Raw genomic sequence first — 23,172 nt, forward strand, 5'->3', positions numbered from 1 at the left:
GGAAAGCCAGCAGCTTGGCAGTCTGTTCAATCCACTCAGAACAACCCTAACTTTACTTAGACATTAAAAGTGATCCGTCTTTGGGCGCCTGGCTGGCTCAGTCGTTAGGCATCTGCCTTAGGCTCGGGTCATGATCCCAGGATCCTGAGCTCGAGCCCCATATCGGGCTCTCTGCCCAGGCGGGAAGCCTGCTTCTCCCTCTCCCACTCCCCCTGCTTGTGTTCCTGCTCTCACTCTCTCTCTGTTAAATAAATAAAATCTTAAAAAAAAAAAGTGATCAGTCTTCTGACTTAACGTTAGAAAAGACAACACGGTTATTAATTTTTAAAAGAATCCAGTGTTTGAAAAAAGATCACGAGATGTTCTGTTCCTCAATCACGGCGAATTTCCTAGCACGTGCCCAGGTTCAGACAGCCTGAGGAGCAGGACACCGCCTGGCTGACACCCTCCGGCCTCCACGGATTGGACTGCTCCGACCTCCGCCTTTTAGAGTTGGCCGAAGAAACCCGCGCACGCGCTGAGAGTCCAGGCCGGATTTTCGCGCCCGAAGGCGGAAGTAAGGGCGAGCCGGAAGTTCCTAAGCCTGCAACCGAGAAAGTGGGGGCGGGGGAGGAGGAAGACTTAAGGTAGGAATGGCGGCTCAAATTCCAATTGTGGCCACCACTTCCACTCCGGGGATAGCCCGGAACAGCAAGAAGAGGCCAGCCAGTCCTTCCCACAACGGCAGCAGCGCTGGGGGTTACAGCGCTAGTAAGAAGAAAAAAGTGTCCTCCTCCAGCTTTACGCAGGTATGCGGCGGCTTGTCTGGCCTGCGCGTGCGCGGGCCGTGCGGGGCGGGGCGAGGGCGCGTGCACAGGACAGGGCGGGGCATGGCGAAGGTGCTGGACCTTGAGGTCTCGGCTCCGGTGGGTGTGGATCGCTGGTGCAAATGAAACATTTTTTCCCTAATGTGGACAAGTGGGCTTTGGTTCAAGCACCACCCGCGTCGCATTGTCCTTGAGAGCAGGCGAGGTGGGGATGTTATTACGGACTTAGTGGAATGATCGTCCCTTCCCGTTGCGTTCAGGTTGAGGCGCAGGACTTTTCTGTGAGTTTCAGTCAAGCACAAAATCGCGTGTCTCACCTTGGTCCTTTCTACAGATGTGTACTGAGTGTCCGTGAGGTGCAGGGCGCCCTAATGTGCTAAATGGAGGAATACCAAGAAGTACTGATACTGATGGCTTCCCTCATTCTCAGAAACGTACTTTGTTGACACTCAGTTTCCCGTCCCAAAGTGGTTTGGTCTTACTCCATGGAGTTGGTAAAAAGATTCCCTGAGATCATGGTCGGAAAGCCCTCAGCACAGTGCCTGGCACAGACCTCATGGCTCTGGGTAATCTAGGCTCCACGATAACAACAAAGATTTTCTGGAGAGGAGTGGTTTGGTTAGGTTATTGTTTTTTTCAGCTCCTGCATTTTATTTCAAGCAATAAAAGAAAGCACTGTCCAGGCACTGTTCTAAGCACTTTCTAAGTACTATCTCATTTAATTCTTTTTTTTTTAAGATTTTATTTTTTAATCTCTACACCCAACATGGGGCTCGAACCCCAAAATCAAGAGTCGCAAGCTCCCAACAAAGGAGCCAACCAGGTACCCCCATCTTATTTATTTATTTGTTTTTTTAAAGATTTATTTATTTATTTATTTGACAGAGAGAGAGACAGCGAGAGAAGAAACACAAGCACGGGGAGTGGGAGAGGGAGAAGCAGGCTTCCCCCGCAAGCAGGGAGCCCGATGCGGGGCTTGATCCCAGAACGCTGGGATCATGACCTGAGCCGAAGGCAGACGCTTAAGGACTGAGCCACCCAGACGCCCCATGTATTTTTTTTATTTAATTTAATTTATTCATTTGAGAGAGAGTGAGCATGAGGGGGGAGGGACAGAAGGAGAGGGAGAAGCAGGCTCGCCGCCGCTGAGCAAGGAGCCTTATCCTAGGACCCTGGGATCATGACCCCAGCCGAAGGCAGACGCTTAATTGACTGAGCTACCCAGGCGCCCCACCCGTCTCATTTATTTATTTATTTATTTATTTTTTCCTTTCTCATTTAATTCTTAAAATAAACCTCTGTGTTTTGTTTTGTTTCTAAAGATTTGATTTATGATTTATGTATTTTAGAGTGCACACGCACACACACACACCCACACACACACAAGTGGGGGGTGGGGCAGAAGAAGCGAGAGAGAGAATCCCAAGTAGACTCTGAGCTGAGTGTGGAGCCTGACACAGGGCTCCACACCAGGACTCTGAAATCATGACCTGAGCCAAAATCAAGGGTCGGATCCTTAACTGCTACCCAGGTGCCCCTACCCCAGCTTTAAAAAAAAATCATGATAATGTTAGTTTTAGAAGTTCCTTTTTTCTATTTTTTTAAAAAAATTACTGATTTTGAGAGAGAGAGCATGCGCATGCACACAAGTGAGGGGAGGGGCAGAGGGAAAGAATCTCGAGTAGACTCCCCTCTGAGCACGGAGCCGATGGGGGGCTTGATGGGGGTTTTTTCTCACAACCCTGAGATCATGACCTGAGCTGAAATCAAGAGTCCAATTCAACCGACTGAGCCACCCAGGCACCCCCCACTTTTTTCTGTTTTTAAAGTGGACATAAGAAGTCACCGACTTCTTCCCTGACAACTATTATAATTTGTGTTTTCTACGTGGAGATAGTTTTTCATTATTGTCCTCGATGTATAACATTGTGAGCCCTACTTTTCACTCAGCGTTTTTTCACGAATCTCCCTACGTTGACAGGCTTCTCAAGGAATTGGATGCTCTTATTTAATTGACTTTATCGAATATTTAGGTTGCTTCTCACAATTCTATTTTAAGTCACCCTACTACAACATTGCATTTCTAGATTAGGCTCAGTGATTTTATTCTAGAATACTGTTAGATCGATGTAATTGGGCATTTGACTTCCCAGTGACAAGACAAAGGCCATTTGTCTCCCTTCTTTGTGACCACGCTGTCCTCACGTCTGAGTCAGTTATGCAGGTTGCTGTCTGGAGAAACGAAGCTGTTTATTTGGCGAGCGGAGGCCTTGCTGACTGTAGTCTCTGTTAGAGGCAGGCAGGTGCTGCTTTGATAGGGCCAGGTTTCTCCTCCCTGGGACTTGCATCATCTCTTCTCAAGCTGCGAAGAGGGGACAGCCCTGAATGCTAAGCATTACTTCTCTCCTCTTCATAGGGTGTTCGTGTCTCAGGGATGGGAGGGTTCATCTCATAAAGTCCTTTAGTGTTAACAGTGGCTTAATAATGTGGAAACTACATCATTTAAAATTTTATTTTCTTGTGCTCCAGCCTCACAGACTTGATCCTCCCTTTGACTGAAGGCCGCTCCCTTTCATTCCTCGGTAATAGGCACCAGAGTCGAAGCACGGCTGAAGTCCAGGGTGGGGAAGAAGGAGGGTGCGGTATCATGCAGGGTGGGGTTAAGGAGGAAGGAATGGCACAACACCCAGTTCTGGGCCCAGAGGGGGGTGTTCTTTTAGATCCTGATCTGAGAGGGAAGAGAGTCCTATTTCACAGGCGGGATGCAGCTCTGGAATGATGCGGCTCAGTTCTTGTTGGGATGGCTTCCTTTCTCTGCCCCTTCCGCGTGGCTCCTCACCAGCCCTACTGACAAGGGGGGGATGGAGGGACCAAATGAGCAGGAGGGGTCCTCTTTGAAACTCAGTGCTCACGCACATCGCTCCATGCCCTTGCTGCCTCTTCTCCAGCCTGCTGCCCAGAATGGCGATGCAGACTTCTGGCACTCTCTCCCACACCTTCCCCTTCTTCCCAGCAGATGCACCTGTCTGAGGGTGCATCCTCTCCCCTGGCAGAGCTCCCAGACCTCCCAGCCCACACACACTTGCTGAGGTACCTGCTTCTCTCGGTGGCCTTAGGGGCAGCACTGCCTCCCCAGTCTCAACGAGGCCTTTCTGCCTACCAGCATTCTCCTGTCTGTTCCTGGGGCCTGGGAACGGCCTACATCAAAGAGCGCCCTGATTCCTTCCCGGGATGTCACTGTGCACACAGCACTTGGAGTTTACCCACTAGGAATCAGGGACGGGGCATCTAGAGAAGGGGAGAGATGCAGTCTCTGTGCCCTTCCTGCACAGGAGGAAAAGCTAAGGCCATTGCTTGAGGATGGTGGCCGCCAGCGGGGTGCGTTCCGTAATCACTGTTGGGGGCCCAGGGGCCTGCTTCCCCATTCCCCCCTGGGATCGGCCCCTGGCTTCGTTAGCAGTTCCGTTTGGGTATTTTCTCCCAGATGGAAGCATTACATAAGCAGTCATATTTTCTTTATGAAAAACTGCAACAGTAAGGTTGCAACTTAAATGTATCTGGCCCCAGGAAACCTCACTTTCTGCCTGTTTCCCCTGAGTTGTCCCTAGTGGTCTGGCTTTTCTGTTCTTTTTTTTTCTTCAAAGATTTTATTCATTTATTTGACAGAGAGAGAGAGACAGTGAGAGAGGGAACACAAGAAGGGGGAATGTGAGAGGGAGAAGCAGGCTTCCCGCAGAGCAGGGAGCCCGATGTGGGGCTCGATCCCAGGACCCTGGGACCATGACCTGAGCCGAAGGCAGACGCTTAACGCTTAACGAGCCACCCAGGCGCCCCAGGCTTTTCTGTTCTGACGAGACGCTCCCTGTGAAGTTCTTAGGGCTGTCTTTCTCTCTCTCATGTACTTGAGGCCACCTGTAGGCCAGCCTCCTCATGGTCCCTGCCCATCGGCCTGCTCCTCACAGAGTAGCGCCGTGGCTACCCTTATGAATCACTCGATTCCTTGGAGAGGAGACCACTTGGCTGCTTCTGACACTGGCCGGTTTCCTGAGACCTGCTCATCTCATGTGCTGTCCAGCCAGTGAGCAAGGCTTCCTCCTCCGCCCCTGCACCACAGCCTCAGGAGAGCAGGTGACAGTCACTCTTCCTGACCCACTTGCCAGCCGTAGCTTCCTCTTGAGGTCCGTGGAACCCTTGGCTCATTCGCTGTCAGGTTAGCAGTAGGGCGTACCCCAGGGGAGAGGTTTCTCTTGGCCACTGTATTTTTTTTTTTTTAATGCTCTAAATATTTTAGTGTGGATTTCCTAAAACCAAAGGCGTGCTCCTACATAACAATAGTACAGCCATCAAATTTAGGCAATTAACACTGAAGCAACACTGACCCCTAATCCATAGACTGTGTTCTTGTCTCTGGTTGGGTCCAGGATCCAGTCTAGGATCACGAGTTGTGTTTAGTTATCATGTGTCTTTAGCTTCCTTTTGTGTAGAACAGTTCTCTGGTCTTTATCTTTCACGACCTGACACTTGAGTACTGGTCACTTATTTTATAGAATGTTCCTCAGTTTGGGCTTGTCTGACATTTCCTCATGATCAGATATGGTTAATACATTCTTGGCAAGAGTACAGAAGTGACGCTGTCCCCTTCTCAGTGCATCATGTCATGGCACATGATGGCCTATGTTCTATTATTGACAACATTAGCTTTGAGCACTTTAGTAAGGTGCTGTCTGCCAGGTCTCTCCACTGTGAAGTTACTGTTTTCCTGTTTGCAGTAAAGTATCCTGTGGGGAGATACTTTGAGACTAGCTTTATTCATTCATCCATAAATTTGTTTATTTGTAACTGCTTTATTGAGTTCTAATTCACATACCATAAAATTCACCCTCTTAAAATGTGCACTTATGTGGTTTGTAGTATATTCCGAGTTATGTAACCATCTGATTTTATAATATTTCGACGACCCCCAAAAAGAAACCCTCTACCTATTAGCAGTCACTCCCATTCCGCCTTCCTCTGAGCCTCTGACCACCTCTGATCTTTGACTACTGTAGCCTCAGGCTAGTGGAATCATATAATATGTGGCCTTTTGTGGCTGCTTTCAATTACCATAATATTTTCTTTCCTTTTTTTTTTTTTAAGATTCATTTATTTATTTGAGAGAGAGTGTGTGAGGGGGAGGAACAGGAGGAGAGAAAAACTCAAGTTAGACTCCGCTCTGAGCATGGAGTCCAATGCAGGGGCTTGATCTCATGACCCTGAGATCATGACCTGAGCTGAAATCAAGAGCCAGGTGCTTAACCGACTGAGCCACCCAGGCACCCATCAGTTACCATACTATTTTCAAGGCTTATCCGTGTTGTTGCATGGATCAGTACTTTATTCCTTTCTATGGTTGAGTAATATTCCATTGTGCAGATATACCACACTTTGTATATTCATCAGTTGATGGACATGCAGGTTGTTTGCACGTCTTAGCTATTATGGGAAATACTTCTATGAATATGCATATGTTTTTGCATAGACTTATTTTTTAAATTCTCTTGGATATATACCTAGGAGTTGAATTATTAGATCATTTGATAATTCTGTTTAACATTTTGAGGAAACACCAAACTGTTTTTCAAAGTGACCACACTCTTTTACTTTCTCACAAGCAATGTGTGAGGGTTGCAGTTTCTCCACGTCCTTGCTGATATGTTATTAAGTGTCTTTGATTGTGGCCATCCCAGTGGGTGTGAAGTGGTATCTCACTGTGGTTTTGATGATGTGGAACATCTTTTATGCTGGCCATAAAAGAAGAAATGTTGATTGAAATCCTTGGCCCTTTTTAAAATAGAATTGTTGTCATTGTTGAGTGATAACAATTCTTTTTTTTTTAGTGCCATTGTTTAAAGATTTTATTTATTTATTTGAAGAGAGAGACACAGCGAGAGAGGGAACACAAGCAGGCGGAGTGGCAGAGGGAGAAGCAGGCTTCCCGCGGAGCAGGGAGCCCGATGCGGGGCTCGATCCCAGGACCCTGGGATCACGACCTGAGCCGAAGGCAGACGCTTAACGACTGAGCCACCCAGGCGCCCAACAATTCTTTATATATTCTGGATCAGCGTTATTTATTTTGTTGCTCAAATTGTCCTTCACTAGTGGGAACCTCTTCAAACTGGTTTCTTTGTGCTTTAATAGACCCCCATCATTTTTTTTAGTGCTGTTATGAACTGAATTGTGTCCTTTCGAGATTCATATGAAGTCCTAGCCCCCAGTATACCTCAGAACATTACTGTATTTGGAGATAGGGCTGTTAGAGGCAATTAAGGTTAAATGAGGTCATAAAGGTGGAGCCCTAATACAATACGACTGTTGTCCATATAAGAGGAAGAAACACCAAGGAGGGGAGTGTACAGAGGAAAGGCCATGTGAGGACACAGCAAGAAGACAGACGTCTACAAGCCCCAAGGACCCAGGCCTCAGGAGAAACCAACCCCGCCGAACGACACCTTGATCTGGACTTGTCGTTTCCAGAGCTGTGAGAAAATACATGTCTGTTGTTTAACCCACCCAGTCTGTGGTATTTTGTCAGGGCAGCCCTAGCCGACTGATACAGCTATTTTCTTACTTTCTTGAACCACAAGGTTCATCCTGTACTTTCCTGCCCCAGCCCTAGAACCAGCTACTTTTTTAAGGATCAGTGGTTCCTGGAGAATCACATTTAGAAACCAGGATCTGAGCACAGGTGTGCCTGTTGTTTGCAGCCGTCTCGGGGGAGAGAGCTAGGAAGGATAGGGATGTGTGTACCGCCCCATACTCTGTGTCTGTTTCTCAGTTTCTCTGCCTGAGCTGTGTTAAAGCCTGAGTGCACGCTGCGAACCTCTGATTTCAGTTCAGTAGCACAGGCGTTCTAGCCTCCCCTTGTTCCTTCTGTGCTCCTCCTCAGGATACACATACAGCAGAGTCTGATCCAGTTAGGTGTGGGGGGCGGAAGAGCGAGTCACACCGTGACGCAGGGTGTGCAACCGCCCTGAGGCTCTCTCTTCCCCTGTCTGCTCACCTCTCTCTTTGGTCTCTCCTTCTGGTCTGTTGTGCCCTGCTGTTTTTTCCTTGACTAAGACATAAATACAAACTATCCATCATATATCTAATTTATGATAGATACTAGTCTTAGAACTAGTCAACCCAAAATAACATTGACAGCTGGCTAAAACTATACGAGGTAATGTGGGTTATTGATTAAATGTGATGGGAAAGGGGCACCTGGGTGGCTCAGTCATTAAGCGTCTGCCTTCTGCTCAGGTCATGATCCCAGGGTCCTGGGATCGAGCCCCACATTGGGCTCCCTGCTCAGCGGGAAGCCTGCTTCTCCCTCTCCCCCTCCCCCTGCTTGTGTTCCCTTTCTCGCTGTGTCTCTCTCAGTCAAATAAATAAAGTCTTTAAAAAAATAAAAAAAAATGTGATGGGAAAATCAAATTTTCCTCATCAGATTGGGCCTCCCAGGAGACGTGTACCTGGCAGAAATGCCAGGACCACAAAGGAAAAATTACAAGGGCAATAAGAGCTAGTTATGTACAAAATGCTAGATCTAATCTTTTTTTTTTTTTTTAAAGATTTTATTTATTTATTTGACAGATAGAGAGAGAGAACAAGTAGGCAGAGAGGCAGGCAGAGGGAGAGGGAGAAGCAGGCTCCCCGCCGAGCAGATCCCGGGGACCCTGGGATCATGACCTGAGCCGAAGGCAGCTGCTTAACCAACTGAGCCACCCAGGCGCCCCTAGATCTAATCTTGTTATAAAATTACAACTGACATGGACTAATCCTGATGAAAATAATCTTAGTAAAGCATAAATGAAAACGGGAAAATGGGAAACTCTTTGTGCCACGTAGAAAATGACTCAGTGGATTTTGTACCAGAAAATACAAACTGCAGGAAGGAGGTGTAGTGGAAGGTAAGGCTGGAGAGGAGGCCAGGATGTTTCTCATGTCAGGGTCCGTGGGGCCCGCCGGCCCGCTGTGAGGGAGGGGAGCCCCATCAGGCTTGCATTTAAGAGTGCCGCACTGTGCACTACAGAGCCCCTCCTACGAGACAGCCAGCTGAAGAAGGTGTCAGATAAGGGCTGGGGACTGTGGGAAAGAGGCTGGGAGAGGGAGGGAGGGAGTGCGGCAGGAGAGAGAGACACACAGGAACACTTGTGGCTGTGGGCGGTGGGAAAGGTTGAGAAATTGGAGGCCTTTTACTTCTTACAGGGTTGACGTTGAGCTGGGCTTTGGAAAGATCACGAAGGGTAGGGGGGATAAGTTGAGGGGCATGCCAGACAAAAGAGGTGGACCGAGGAGGCGCACAGCCTGTGTGCAGAGACCCTGGCAAAGCGTCTGGGAAGGGGTTGGCGAGGAGACCATTCAGAGAACTACGTAGCAGAGTGAGTGCCCCCATGTGCCCCCACGGATGTCACTGCAGGGGTGGGAGTGGGGGTGATGGACCACACACACACACACACACACACACACACACACCCAGCACTCTCATACACTGCTGCTAGGAGTGTCAATGAGGGCCACCGTTTAGGAAGAGGAGTTGGCAGTTTCTTATAATGTTAAACATACACTTACCCTATCACGCACTCATTCCGCTCCACCCCAGAGAAGTGCAAACACAGGTCCACACAAAGCCTGGTACGGAGTGTTCACTGCAGCGTTATTTATAATAGCTGAAGACTGAAACTGCCCCACATGTTCATCAACAGCAAATGGATAAACAAATTGTACATCCATACAGTGGAATACCACTCTGCTCAATGCACACAAATACAGTGAAACAAATTACTGACCTCTGCAACAACATGGAGAAACCTTAAAAACTCTATGCTGAACTAAAGAAGCCAAACACGAGTACATGCTGTCAGATTCCCTTTATATGAAGCTGTAAAAGGGACAAAAGTGGCGTGGTAGAAATCACAACAGCAACAGCGGTTGCCCCTGAGGTGGAAGGTACTGACTAGGACGGGGCATGAGGGAACTTTCTGGGATGACGGAAATGTTCTGTATCTCCATAGAGACACGGATTAAACAAGTGTAACGATCTGTGCATTTCACTGTATGTAAATTACATATCAATTAAAAATAATTTATCGCAGTCTGGGAAGACTGGAAATTGCATTAAAAATCAGAAGCAGTTTCTTACTTTGGCTTGTTTTTTCTTGGTGATGGTGAACTTGGAAGGTTTTTTGTTTTAAGGCATTAGCCTGCTTGTTGGGGCGCTCTGGCTGTAGCCAGCTGACCCGGGGCCGTGCAGCCCCCCTCCCTCTCCTCCCCTCCTCCGTGTCTGCGTCCCGTTGCTCGCTTGGAGCAGAAGAGCTGTAGCCTGGGTTCTCTGGCTGATGGCACCCTTCCAGGGGCTGGACCTTTTTTGGTCTCGGTGTTTTAAGGCACAGTTTGACAAGATCAGCAGGAGTAGGGACGATGTGGTGTTGTGGAGATGGTGAGGGCTTTGGAATTGGCCCCACCTGGGTTTGAATCCAGAGGTAATCACTGTGTGGCCTTGAACCTATATCCTTGAGCCTCAGTTTTCTCTTCTGGAAACTGGGGGTAACAGCGGTTGTCAACAACGAACCTGCTCGGGGAAGACAGCCATTCCTACTGCTTGGCGCATGGGGGAACCAGCAAGCGTGGCAGCTGGGGTCCTGGCTGTCTCTCCCGTGGCTTCCACACAACAGGTGCTGCTCCCAGTCTGGCCTGCCCTTCTGTGGTGCAGGCCACCTGCCAGGGCTCTGGGGCACTGTCTTCCTTCACATGTCCCGTGGTATCATCTTAGGTCTTGTTGGGAGCTGAGTTAGGGACCTCACCTAGAAGAAACTGACTCACTGTCATTATATTTTAAGGGTATCAGCATGGAAGCCATGAGTGAGAATAAGATGGTGCCCTCTGATTTCAGCACAGGACCTATGGAAAAAGCTGCCAAGCCATTGCCATTTAAGGATCCAAACTTTGTGGTAAGCTTCTAAGGTATTTTATAAATGAAAAAACCAAACAGCCACACCCCAGCCTCTGATCCTGCTGGGCCTGCAGCCCGGGTGGCACTGGTGTCCCTTTCTCTGTCAGTCCAAGTCGCCACCTTCTCTGCCGGGGGATGTTAGGAGAGGGTGGGGGCAGGAGGGGGGCCCTTCTCGTTGCTCACCCAGTGGGCCGGTTCCCCAGGATTTTGGTGCTCCTCGTGGAACTGGTTAGAAGATACTATTTTGAGGGTGGGTCATTTCCACGATTGTTCACCATCCCTTTTCATTGGGCTTATGTAAGTTTTAGATGAGGCTTAAAACAACTAAAAGAGGAGTTCTCCTCATTAGTTTAAGTAAATCTAACTTGTGTTGCTGTAAAGTAGAAATAGGCTACTCTTCCTTTCATTCTTGAGAGCTATGATAATTCCAGAGATTCATATTGTATCATTAGAAGTTTGTTTTTCATTAGTTTTAAAAATACAGTATTACCGGCACCTGCAACAGATTTTGATATTCTTTTCCATTTTATTTTATCATATTTACAGAACAGAACTCCCCAAATTTCCAGGGGGCTTGCCATGCCATGGTTGAGGCTTACTTGGGTTTTCCAGCATCCCCAGTAATTTGCCAGGCGGGGACCAGCCCTCAGAAGGGAGTTAAGAGACGTGGTCATGAGTTTAAATCTAACTTTGTAATAAATTTATTTTAAAGCAATGGGGAATTCATGAGTGAATTCTCTAAAGTTAGTTCCAGTAAAGGATGTGATCTTCTATGAGCATATAAAAAAGGACAACATGCACACAAAAAAACCCTTTTATTTCTACTCCATGACAGGCTACCTACCAAAAGCTTTGTGTTTTTATAAGCAAGATTAAAGTGTACAGTGTAATACTTAAAAAAAAAACCCAACCCTTCGGGGTACAAATGAGCTGACAGAATGAGGGGTGTGTTACCATTAGGAATAAGCGTGATTCAGATCCTGAAGTAATAGCCTCCCCTGATTTCTGTTTCTTCTGCTCCACGTCTTTCATTCCAGCACTCTGGCCATGGTGGCGCGGTCGCTGGCAAGAAGAACAGAACCTGGAAGAATCTGAAACAGATCCTCGCTTCTGAAAGGGCATTGCCGTGGCAACTGAACGATCCTAACTGTGAGCTGTCTAGAGCCTTCTGTGTGTTTATCGTGTTCAGAGTAGGAACCGTAACAAAGCTCCGTGACTTGCCTGTGTTTGCATTAACGTAGGGAACAACTTGTAGCTCGGGGATCGGAGGGGTGCATCAGCACAGGAGACCGTGTGCACGTAACTGTGCTGAACCTGTTTGTGTTGTCACGGACGTGTGGTTATTAGCGGCGCTGTTCACATTTCAGTCTGGAGCAATCGGTCCTGATATGGTAACACTGGTGTTTCTGTCAGACAGACTTCTGATTCAGGAGTCTACTCTTAAAATGTATTTCCAGGAAGAGGATTGCCCAAGATTTAGGAGGGTTTCTAACAACCATCTTCAAGGCTAACTCTGTTGTACTCTGTGCAGTCGCTGTCAGAGTAAATGCTTTACGCTGCAGTATTTTCACGTCCATGGAAAGCACTGTGGTGTGTTCTGTTCAGCCTCACTGGAAAGAACAGGTCAAAGTTCCCTCCATCTCCGGTCCCACAGCACATCTTTCATGGGGGTGACTCAGACGGGTGACAGGTGAGCTAGTCAGGGTCTGGGTGTGATCATTCCGGTGTCCGGATGCTCAGATCCGATCAGTGGGTTGTTTGGCACCGCCCACAGCCTGTGTAGCCTGCCGCAGTGGGAGTGGCCTGTGGGCAGATGAGCTTTCCGGTGTTGGGCCGGAGTGGAGGGGCCCCAGGGACAGGGCAGAGCTCGATCCAGAGCCTGCGCTTGGTCTGTGACCTACTGTATTACTTCCCCAGAGAATTCTGTGAGGACTTACTCACAGAATAAAAATTTCAGAAATATCATCCAACAGCATTTTCAGAGAAAAAAAGGAAAGGGATCTGAATATTTTAAAGCCAGCTTAGTTATCTTCTTTCTTTTTTCTCCCCCCAGACTTCAGTATTGACGCTCCTCCCTCCTTTAAACCAGCTAAGAAGTATTCCGATGTTTCAGGTCTTCTTGTGAGTATAATTCCATCTCTAGGTCTCATAGCATTGAGTTGGAAAGGAGATTTCACAATACCATTTAGAAAGTGTTGACAGGGGCCGCCCCTGACCCTGCCTGGAGCCTGGGTACTGGGTTTGTGCTGAAGAGCTCACATGCTTATCTTAGAGTGGCCGCAACCTGGGGCCTCCGTGTGAGCAGCCCGGAGGGAAGATTGCTCCAGAAAGTGCAAGACCTGGCTTTCACCTCCCCTTCCTCTGCTTGTTAACACATGAGATAACATGAAAGAAACAATTTCTTTTTTTACTGCTGAAATTTAAAAAATTTCTCCTATTTTAGAGATGATTGTACTTTTAAAAATATAGTTAAGCTAAAATGGGGCATTTCACTTTTGAAAACTCATTCATATCATTTAAATGCTTTACATTTTTATGAAAATGTATGACCTCCAAACTTCTGTAACAAACTGACTAAATCAATGATACACGTTTTATGCTGGGAAAGATTTGAATTTTTCTTATATTTTTGAAAATAATGTTATTTTCTCCGAATCAGTTGTATGTTGTAGCTTCTCCTCCACAGAGCACACACTCCTCCGTGTACTACAAATTTTTTTTTAAAGTAGTCTCCACGCCCAGTGTGGAGCCCGATGTGGGGCTTGAACCCACAACCCTGAGATCAAGGCCTGAGCTGAGATCAAGAGTCGGACACCTAGCCGACTGAGCCGCCCAGGCGCCCCTGTACTATAAACTTTTTAACATAGACCCTTAAATACAGTGATCATAAAAAACAACAGGCAGAGTAGAGGTACTGTAACATGGCGTGTGTGCGTGTGCGTGTGCGTGTGGTGGGTTCTTCTGCCATCCGTTCAGGGCGCGTATCTTCTTCTAACCTCAGAGGGGACTTCACCCTTACGAGCAGTGTTGTGGCCTTACACGATCTCTTTTCTCCTGCCGGAAAATAGTCACCTCATCGATCTGACCCATTTTAATAATTGTTTATAGCAGGAGAACTACTGTGGGAGCAGCTGTTCTGTCCCAGCCCCAGATGGACATTTCTCCTTGGAGAAGCCATGGTTTAAGGGCAGACTTAGAGGTTCCCTGAGAAGGTAGCTTTATCCTCACCTTGAGACAGCTCATCTGCTAGCGCAGTGGCTTGCACATGTTAGGAGGCATGAAAATCACTTTGAGAAGCATTGTTGCAGGCCCTTTATGCTACAGGCAAGGACTTGTCATGTCATACGTAACCTAAAACCTCTGGCCCCACTGTATGTAAGAATTAAGGAATCTTGAATATACAAAGAACTCTACCAAATCATTGAAAGGCAATCCCATAGAAGGACTGACTAAAAGGGTATGAGGACAGTTACAAGGAGGACATACAGATGATCAGTAAGTAGATATTCAGTCTCACTGATAATTAGGAAAAAGGCTCCTCAGCAGAAAAGAAATGAGGATGTTTGATTATAAACATCATCAGCATAGAGAAATGGATATCCTCAATACACGGCCCTGTTGAGGTGGGACTACATGAGTCCGGGTTCTTTGGAGGATGTTTGGCAGCACCTGTCAGGACAGAGACGCGAAAGCCTATGCCCAGCAATTTGCCTGCTAGGCGCCCCCTAGAGAAATAGCGTGTACAAGGGGCTTTGTGCAGAAATGATTATGAGAAAATAGGATTATGAGCAAAATACTGGGAACACAATAAAGGTCAGTCAACCGGGGCACGGGGTGGGGATGTTTTCATCCTATTCTGTGAGCCTGATGTGTAGGTAACAACAGGGATAAACTTCCAAGATGTGTCGTTTACTGAAAGGTGCAAAGGAGCATAAGCAGCATGCTACCAGTTAAGCAAAAACCCACACACACTCGCAAAAAAATAGTGGGGTGATTTCCCTGGCGTGTTTATATACGTGTGTAAGAGCATATACAAACAAGGTCTGGAAGGGTGCCCACGTACAGTGGTTTCCTCGGGGAAAGGCAAGGACTTTTGGATGGCAGATGGTTGGAAAAGGGGCCTGGAGTCTTATTCATAATGTTTTCTCTCTCTTTCTTTCTTAGAATAGGTCCATTTGTTACTTGTGCAAGTTCAAGTTGCATGATTACAAAATAAAGCCCCGCTCCCGGGTACCCGGACGCACCTGGGCCGGCCGACGTGCGTGGCCGTGGCAGGGAGGCGGGCGGGGTCCACCTGTGTGCAGTCGTTGTTCCAAAGCCATGGGAAGGACCGCGGCTGTGGCTGAGCTGGGGAGAGCAGTGAGCGCCGCCTGTCACCTTGCGGCAGGGGAGGCCTTTGAGCCGTTTACTGCCGCCCTCCGGGAAGGCTGCCTTTGTTCGGCTCAGGCTCCGGGGATGGAAGCCAGAGGAAGGCAGACTGGAGGAGTGCAGTTCTTTACTCGTTCAACGCTGGGGTGTCACTTGGCATCCTCCCTTCTGTTCAGAATACTAGGTCAGGTCTGGTCTGTGCAAGCTTTCGTTGGTGACCTTTCTGTGGGTGCCAGGGTATCTGTGTATTGTGCCTTATTTAAAGCAGCCTTCTTGGCAGTGAGGTCTGAACTTGGGCGGGCCGGCTCAGCACAGTTTGGTGGTAGGAGTGAGGCCGCCACAGAAATGGAGCCAGGCGGAGGCTGGTTCCTCTCTGGAGGCCAGATGATCAAAGCCAGCTGCACAGGCCTGCCCCCTTGCTTGTAGCTGCAGGGGGGCCTCTCCTGCCCCGGTCCGCGCACCTCACTGCCTCGTGGCCAGTTCTCCAGAGGGGCTTGTGGCTGTTGTTCTGGTTAAGCCTTCCTTAATATTACTGTCATTAAAGGGGACAGTAAGGCAAGATCTAGACAAAGCCAAAGGATCAAGGTTTTATTTAATGGAGAGCTTTAATTAATCTTGAGGAATAATCTCCTTTTCCTGCCATGCAGATGTTAACTACCTTAGGGAGATCCCCTGAGGCAGAATTGAGGACTTTGTAGGGTGTGAGAACCCTGTGACTAAGTTCCCCTCAGCTCTTGCTTCTTCGGCCTCCCCTCCCTTCTTCGGTGACACAGCACTGCCGCCCGGCGGGGCCCACACAGACGGTCTGCACTGCAGTAACTGGACGTTATCTGTCTAGACTTTAATGGCATCTTTTATAATTTTTTAAAGGAGTTCCAAGTGACTCACCCTCATGTTTTCTGTTTCAAAATCTGTAGAAGCCATTTGACTTGAGGTATACCGTAAGGGAATTTATTTCCTCCATTTTGCATGTGAGGAACACAGACCAGAAGAGAATTTTGATGTCAGTGAGAAGTGAGTTCTCTTTTCTGTGATTGTCCCGATCATCCATTTGTTCGTTCGTTCGTTCGTTCATTCATCACTCATTGTACAGACACTACCTGAAGGCCCACTGTGCGCTCTGCATTCCACTAGGAGCAGGGATGCCGTGATAAGCAAACCACAGGGTTCCTGCCCCATGGAGCCTCTCAGCCTAGACCTTGCTTAGAGTCATGCAGATAATAAACGTGAAAGCAAGAGACAGAAGCATTCTATAGGAGACAGATGTGGGGAGAGTGGGGGAGCAGAAAAGGCTTCCCTGATGAGATGACTGGGGGCTGAGCCCTGAAGGATGAGCAGGCCATTAGGGAGCAGAGCGGCCCCTCCCCAGGGAAGGGCGAGTGGGGTATGAATGCAGGGAGGGACTGAGAGCCAGGGCAGTTGGAACCAGAGTGGGGACGTGTGGCTGAGGAAGAGGCTTGGGAAGGAAGAGGGCCCAGGCCAGCTTGCGGGGTCTGAGGAGCCATGCTGAGGACTTGAGCCACTGAGAGATTTCCCACCAAGGAATGACACGATCAGAAGTGCAAGTTGTGGAGATGACCTTGGTTGCAGCTGTGGGGTGGCAGTCCCTTCCAGTGGGAGGGTGGGGGTAGGTGGCCCATCAGCACTGCGGTGTAGCCCGGGGAGCCATGGGAGTGGCGTGGGGAGGGCGTGGAGCAGGAGAGGCTCCAAAGCGGGGTGTAACAGGGAGGGGGTGTAACAGGGAGGGGCGGGTGTGCCTGGCAAGCCTCCGGTCCCGCCTTGGGGGATGGAGCTGGAACCTCTGTCGGAAGCAGGTGGGAGTTTGAAGGCAGGGGCCAGGGAGGGACGATCATCAGGAATTCCATTTGGGCCTGTTGCCTGGAGCTGTTGCGGCACCCACAGCCCACAGCCCTAGTGTCTGACGTGGTTCCTCCTCTTCCTCCCGACTGTACCCTGAAGTATTTCTCAAGTCTGGGAAGATTAACAAGTCTTTGCCAAAATGAGCAATTTAGTGTTCTTGGTGACAGAGTAAGACAAAATGAAGATACTTCACTTGAAGTAAAATAGAAAAAAATTTTTTAAACTTGAACTTCAAATATTCACCACGACCACCAACATTCTGCCTTTCTCTGTGCCCGTTTCCCACCCAGGCCAACTACACTGACCCCCAGAGCAAACTGCGGTTCAGCACCATCGAAGAGTTTTCCTACATCCGGAGGCTGCCCTCCGACGTCGTCACTGGCTACCTGGCCCTGAGGAAGGCCACAAGCATCGTTCCCTGAGCCTTGAGAAATGGGGATGAGGTGGAAGACTGTTTCAAAGGCAGACTTTGGACTCATGATTTTGTTTCATGGAAACAAACTCATTCTGCTGTCAATCTGGAAATGTCAGTGCTGTGCCTTGGAAAGAATGTTTGGCTTTAATTTCAGTTCTTTTTTTTTTTCTTTTCTATGTTTTCCCTCCAAGTGTGATATTTCCTGTTGAATTAAATTATACTTCAGTTGTTGCCTCAAGTAAAGTTGTTTGACAAGAAAATATAAAATTGTGCTTTTAACTTAACCCACATACCTCCCCAAGTTTTTGCTTCAACGTTGTGAACTCTCCTATTACACATTTAAAGACTCTACAGTGAATCCTGACATCAGGGCTGGATTATTCCTGGTCCTGGTGACTCCCACTTTAGAGCAGATTAGGTTTTGGGTTTTTTTTTTTGTTTTGTGTGTTTGTTTTTTTTTATCAGAATGCTTGGAGGAGGTCCAAGATTGGGACTGGCGAAGAAAGAGCTGAGTACTCCCCCCGCTGCATGGGGCCAGCCTCTCTCCAGCCTCCAGAACTGAGAGAGATACGTGTCTGTTATGTAAGCCACCCAGTCTGGCATTTTGTGTGGCTGCTTTAGCTGGCTAAAACACCAGCCCTAGCCCCACTTCTGGAGTGTGGGGTGCGAACACCCACACCTCTTCCGAGAAGGACTCTTGTCCTGGTACAGGGTGCTGCCCCTTTGACTGAAGCCTGCTCTGGAACAGCAGTGTTGGCTTCCCCCTCTCGTAGGGGGAGAGCGGGGCAGAGCGTGGAGACATGGCCTGGGCCTCTCTGAGCCCACTCCCATGTTTCTCTAGGGAGGACAGTGAACTAGAGCCTGAGGCTTCAGGGCCTGAGCTGCCTCTGCCTTGGGGGATCAGGAGGCCAGGTGCCAAATGCCCTTCTGCAACCTCTCCTGGCTTAGAGAAAAGAAAAACAAAGCCGGGAGAGTGGCCTGCTGGCTGGGCTTCCTTTCCTTCCGGTACAGCAGCCCCTGGGTCATCCCAGTAACCAGGGGTGAGAGTGGGAGGAGTGCAGGGTGGCTCCCCTCCCACGGAAAGGGAGTAAGGGAGGACCAGGAGAGGTGGGAACCTTTCTGAAGCCCATGCACACTGAACATTTGAGCCTCTGGTGCAGGAATCCTCAAACCGGAAACGGAAGTTCTCTGAGAGACCAGAGGTGCTTCTTGGGCTCCCCCTCTCGCTCCTGCACTTGCTGCCAGGAGGCAGCCTCGGAAAATCCCCCAGTTTCCCTTTTGGTGGAAATAGGGAGTAAGTGAGCCAAGGGCCCTTCCTGTTTCACTTCCACCTTCTATTATACAAAGAAAACTTGGGGCAGGTCCGCTTCTTTTCCATAAAGGCCCCCAGTTGGATAGTGCCCCACTATCCAATTTTAACCATTTCTAGAGATGGAAGTTCTAATCATTTCTAACACTTAACTGCTGGGCGCTACCTCAGTTTTAACTATTCAGACTCCTGGGCCAGGGTCCAGGATGAAAGGGATTCCCTGCCCCGTATGTGTCCCTCATGGGGGCCCACAGACCATTGCTCCTGCAGGCCTCTCGGGGCTTCTGGGCTGTGTGCACGCGTGCGCATGTGTGCTGAGAGCCCTCTGTCAGGGTCACCTGGGACCCGTTAAAAAGCAGATTCCTGGGCCGCAGCCTAGCCTTCTGACCGTAGGAGGAAGTGGGACCCAGGCATCTGCATTTGACAAACATCCCCTCGTGAATGGGACACGTAGAAGTGTGAAAAGCACCACCTCCCACGGGCAGAGGGAAGCACGTGTGCGGACACCTGGCTCCCTTCTTTCCTGTTCCCCCGCCAGGCTGTCCTTGCCGGTCTCTGCACAGAGGGCTGAGTTCCAAAGGTCAGGTCAGTTCACCCCAAGCAACAGGGGTCCAAGCTGAGCCAAGCTAAGCTTCAAGCTGTGAGCACTTCCAACCAGGAGTCCAGGCAGGTGATTTGTGCTGAAAGAGCCCTTGCTGTCCATGCCTAGCCCGGAGGTTCTCAGCCCTGGCTGCACATTAGCATCCCCTCGGTCGCTAATGGGGGGGATGGTGGGGAGAGGTGTAAAAAGACCCAGGGATTCTGATTCAACTGGCTGGAGCTGGGGCCTGGGCACAGTATTTTCAAACTCCCCAGGTGATTTAATGTGCAGCCAGTGTCGAGAACCCTTGTTGCTCTAACTACAAAGTGGATATTTCACATGGGGTATGTTTTCTAATCCATAGATCAGCCAGCTCTTTCCATTGCAAGGCCATGGACAATTTGGAAGGAGGTTCCGTGTGTGTGTGTGTGTGTATGTGTGTGTGTGCGCGCGTGTGCGTGCACGTGGGCGATTCCTCCCTCTTCCTCTTTACTCCCCACTCCCATATCCCCTCTTCTCTCGTACTGACCATTCCCCTTCTGTCCGGTCCTGTTCCTACCTGACTTGAGGAGCACATCACCTCCTTCCTGGACATTTTCAGTGTTCTCCTAACTGCCCTTTCCAAGGGTCTGATCCCTACCCCTCCGCTTTCCCCTCTGCCGGCAGAGGATCCTTCCTCAGCTTTGGATGAGAACTTGACTTTGCCCATCACGGCACGTCCACAGGTGATTTGTCTCAGATACCTTATCAATTCTGGCATTGGCCTATAGTATCCAAAGGATACACTCAGTCCCTTAAAAAAGAAAACATTAGCTGAGAAATCAGATTGTTTTCATAAGACCAAACAGGTCCAATCTGATCTAAGTAGAGTTTGACTCTTTCCCAATATCTGTCTGATACTTGTCTTCACTTTAAGAGGAGAAGAATCTATTATTGCACATAGATTAGAACCTCTTGCAATGTTGGACAAATGCCCTCCAGGGCCCAGGTGGATGAGAGGGACCCATTTTGCTCCTGTCTCCCAAGTTAAAGCATACTTCCATCTGAATTTTGAATTTTGTTTTATAATTGGGCCAAAAGTGTTTTCAGTGAGAAATTTCTCATTTCTGAATCCATGGCCATTGTAAAGAGACATCAGACTCTGGATGCTGCTTCCAGTGACCTATAATTGAGTTGGAAGTGCTTAACTTAGTAAAAATAAAGAGTAACGAAAGAAACGGATGGAGTAGGGAGTAAAGAACCTAACCAAATAGGACAGGTACCTGGGGAAGAGATTGAGAATGATGTCCTCTTCCAAATGCGTGAAATGATAACTGTTATTTAAAGTAATGTTCTCTCTGATAGGAATGTGTAGGTCTTATTTGGATACTGATTCAAACAAAAAAGACAAAACATTTTTGAGACAACTGGACATTTGATATTTGATGATATTTAGGAACTCTTAGGAATACTGTTAGTTGTGATAATGGTCTTGTAATGTTAAAAGGATTGGTATCTTTTAGAGACACTGAAATATTTATGGATGGAATGATATGATCTCTGGGATTTGCTGCAGGACAATATGGGAGAGAGGAAGTGGATGGGAGTAGTGTTGAAACAAGATTGGCCACGAGTCAATAATTGTCGAAGCTGAGTGATGGGTATGTGGAGGTTCATTATATTATTCTGCTTTCATATGTGTTTGAATTTCTCCATAGTAAAGTGCTTTTTATTTTTTTTCTAAAGATTTTATTTATTTATTTGACAGTGAGAGAGAGAAAGAGAAAGAGCGCACAAGCAGGGGGAGTGGGAGAGGGAGAAGCAGGCTTCCCGCCGAGCAGGGAGCCCAATGCGGGGCTTGATCCCAGGACCCCGGGATCATGACCTGAGCCGAAGGCAGACGCTTAACCGACTGAGCCACCCAGGCGCCCCATAAAGTGCTTTTTAAAAGAATATGATGTTTTGGGGCACCTGGGTGGCTCAGTCGATTAAGTGTCTGACTCTTGACCTCAGCTCAGGTCTTGATCTCAGGGTTGTGAGTTCAAGCCTCCTATTGGGCTCCATGTTGGGCATGGAGCCTACTTAAAAAAAAAAATATTATGATGTTTTTAATACTAAAAATTTAAATACATTTTTACCTAAAATTGGTGGTCTGCATTAGCTTGACGTTGTGTGCTGGCAGTTTGAGAACTGCTGCCTGAAGAGCATGAGGTCTTGAATAGAGGGAATATCCAATTCCTGAAGCATTGCACAAAGGACACGTTGGAAGCAAAGAACCACAAGGCAGGTGAAGTTGTCCTTTAGCGTGTTCTGTGATCCCAGAGCACTGTAAGAGTAGTTCCTGACATAGGCATGGGAGTGGAGAGACCAAAGACTTCAGCTTCAAGTTTCTCCTGGTGTTTAAATAATTTGTACTAGAGCAGGTTTGGGATGCATTAGAATGACTGACTGTGGTTTGAGAAAATACCGGTTGATCTACTGCTGGAGACACAGGCCTACAAAACTTGCTACTGCGTCTGATGCAGATACCCCGTGCAGGGGGAGCTTCCTGGTGGGGCACCCGCACATGGAGCCTGATGGCCTGGCTTTGAATCTCCTTTCTGTAACTGACTAACTCTCTGGTCTTGGCCAAATTACTAACTTACTCTCAAACTGTCAGTTTTCTGAACTGTAAAATGAGCATCATCATAGTATCTACCCCACCAGATTGCCAGGATCAAATGAGAAAACGTCAGAAGAGCATTTAACTCGGAGTGTGGCCCATGTGCCAGCAAGCGTGAACTGTGCTCACTCACCTCCCTCTGGGCTCTGCTTTAGAAAGGCAGGTCTTCTTCTAACTCACCAATGTACTCCTTCTGCCGGATTCTTTTTTCTCTGTTCTTTGTTTTTTAAATTTTTTTTCTCTTTTCTTTGGCTTCTGCGACTCTTAGATCCATATTTGCCGCCCACCTGTAGTAACTGAACAACATCACATGACAGATGTTTCCGTGTGCTGATCTTACTGCTGGCTCTATCAACTATTTTCCTTGTCTTCTTCATGGCTTATCTTGGTCATCTATTCCATCTTCTGTGTATTTTTATAAGCCGGTTCATTTTTTTTTTTTTAATGGCATAAGGGAAGGAGTAAATAACTAGCTAAATAAATAAGCCATCTGTGACTTAGGCCAGGGGAAGAGAGGAGTCATGGGGGTGGACAGGAGAGGACTTTGATAAATGAACTTCATCGGAGTAACAGGGAGAGGAGGGGCCAACAGAAACAACCCACTGGGCCTCTTCAAAATCGTTGTTGTTTGGGACACCTGGGTGGCTCAGTCGGTTAAGCGTCTGCCTTCAGCTCAGGTCATGATCCCAGGGTCCTGGGATCGAGCCCCACATCGGGCTCCTTGCTCGGCGGGGAGCCTGCTTCTCCCTCTGCCTGCCGCTCCCCCTGCTTGTGTTCTCTCTCTCTCTCTCTCTGACAAATAAATAAAATCTTTAAAAAAAAAAAATCACTGCTGCTTTATGCCTTCCTTGGTATTCATCACGTATGCTACCATTGTTTGTTTCCCTGTAATAACGGGCCATCGAATCCTTAAAAACAGAAAAGGGGCAAGTTGTCTACTTGTTTTGGTGGCAGGGCTGGGTGTGAAAATGGGGCAGCTTTCCCCCCACTGCAAACACAGAAGCCCAGGATTCAGCCAGGTTTTCTTCTATGACTCAGTGGCTCTGTGCACTGGGGCTTCTGTCTCTGCAGCAGACAAAGGCTTTCCTGGGAAGAGGTTGCACTTTCCTGGCCAACAGGATGCTGACTGCTGACAGGCGCACCGTGTGCACCAAACACACCACTCTCTTCCACTCAGGGTCAGAGAGATGAGTCACCTCCACCAGCCCGGGGGACTCAGA

General features: G+C 48.2%; 1 protein-coding gene and 1 long non-coding RNA gene across 2 annotated transcripts in view; one reads left to right on the forward strand and one right to left on the reverse strand.

Moving 5' to 3' along the window:
- Positions 1 to 419: 419 nt before the first annotated feature.
- Positions 420 to 18,123, forward strand: INO80C (INO80 complex subunit C). The gene is made up of 5 exons (XM_032421436.1): positions 420 to 788; positions 10,667 to 10,777; positions 11,817 to 11,928; positions 12,833 to 12,900; positions 17,298 to 18,123. Exons 1-5 carry the CDS (start codon positions 633 to 635, stop codon positions 17,427 to 17,429), a joined length of 579 nt encoding a protein of 192 aa, XP_032277327.1. The 5' UTR covers positions 420 to 632; the 3' UTR covers positions 17,430 to 18,123.
- Positions 18,124 to 21,445: 3,322 nt separating this feature from the next.
- The window catches only part of LOC116642839, a 69,860-nt gene continuing 68,133 nt past the window's right edge, over positions 21,446 to 23,172 (reverse strand). The window contains exon 3 of the long non-coding RNA XR_004301398.1: positions 21,446 to 22,248. This is a non-coding gene — a long non-coding RNA (uncharacterized LOC116642839). The remainder of the gene's footprint in view (positions 22,249 to 23,172) is intronic.

Source organism: Phoca vitulina, unplaced genomic scaffold (assembly GCF_004348235.1).
Source record: "Phoca vitulina isolate PV1807 unplaced genomic scaffold, GSC_HSeal_1.0 scaffold24, whole genome shotgun sequence".
In the NCBI taxonomy this organism is placed as follows: domain Eukaryota; kingdom Metazoa; phylum Chordata; class Mammalia; order Carnivora; family Phocidae; genus Phoca; species Phoca vitulina.

Bases quoted from the DNA above. Each gene is read 5' to 3' on its own strand.
- INO80C (XM_032421436.1), top strand. From the start codon at position 633: ATGGCGGCTCAAATTCCAATTGTGGCCACCACTTCCACTCCGGGGATA. The intron at 10,778-11,816 runs GTAAGCTTCTAA...CTTTCATTCCAG, and splicing joins TTAAGGATCCAAACTTTGTG to CACTCTGGCCATGGTGGCGC. The intron at 11,929-12,832 runs GTGAGCTGTCTA...TTCTCCCCCCAG, and splicing joins GCAACTGAACGATCCTAACT to ACTTCAGTATTGACGCTCCT.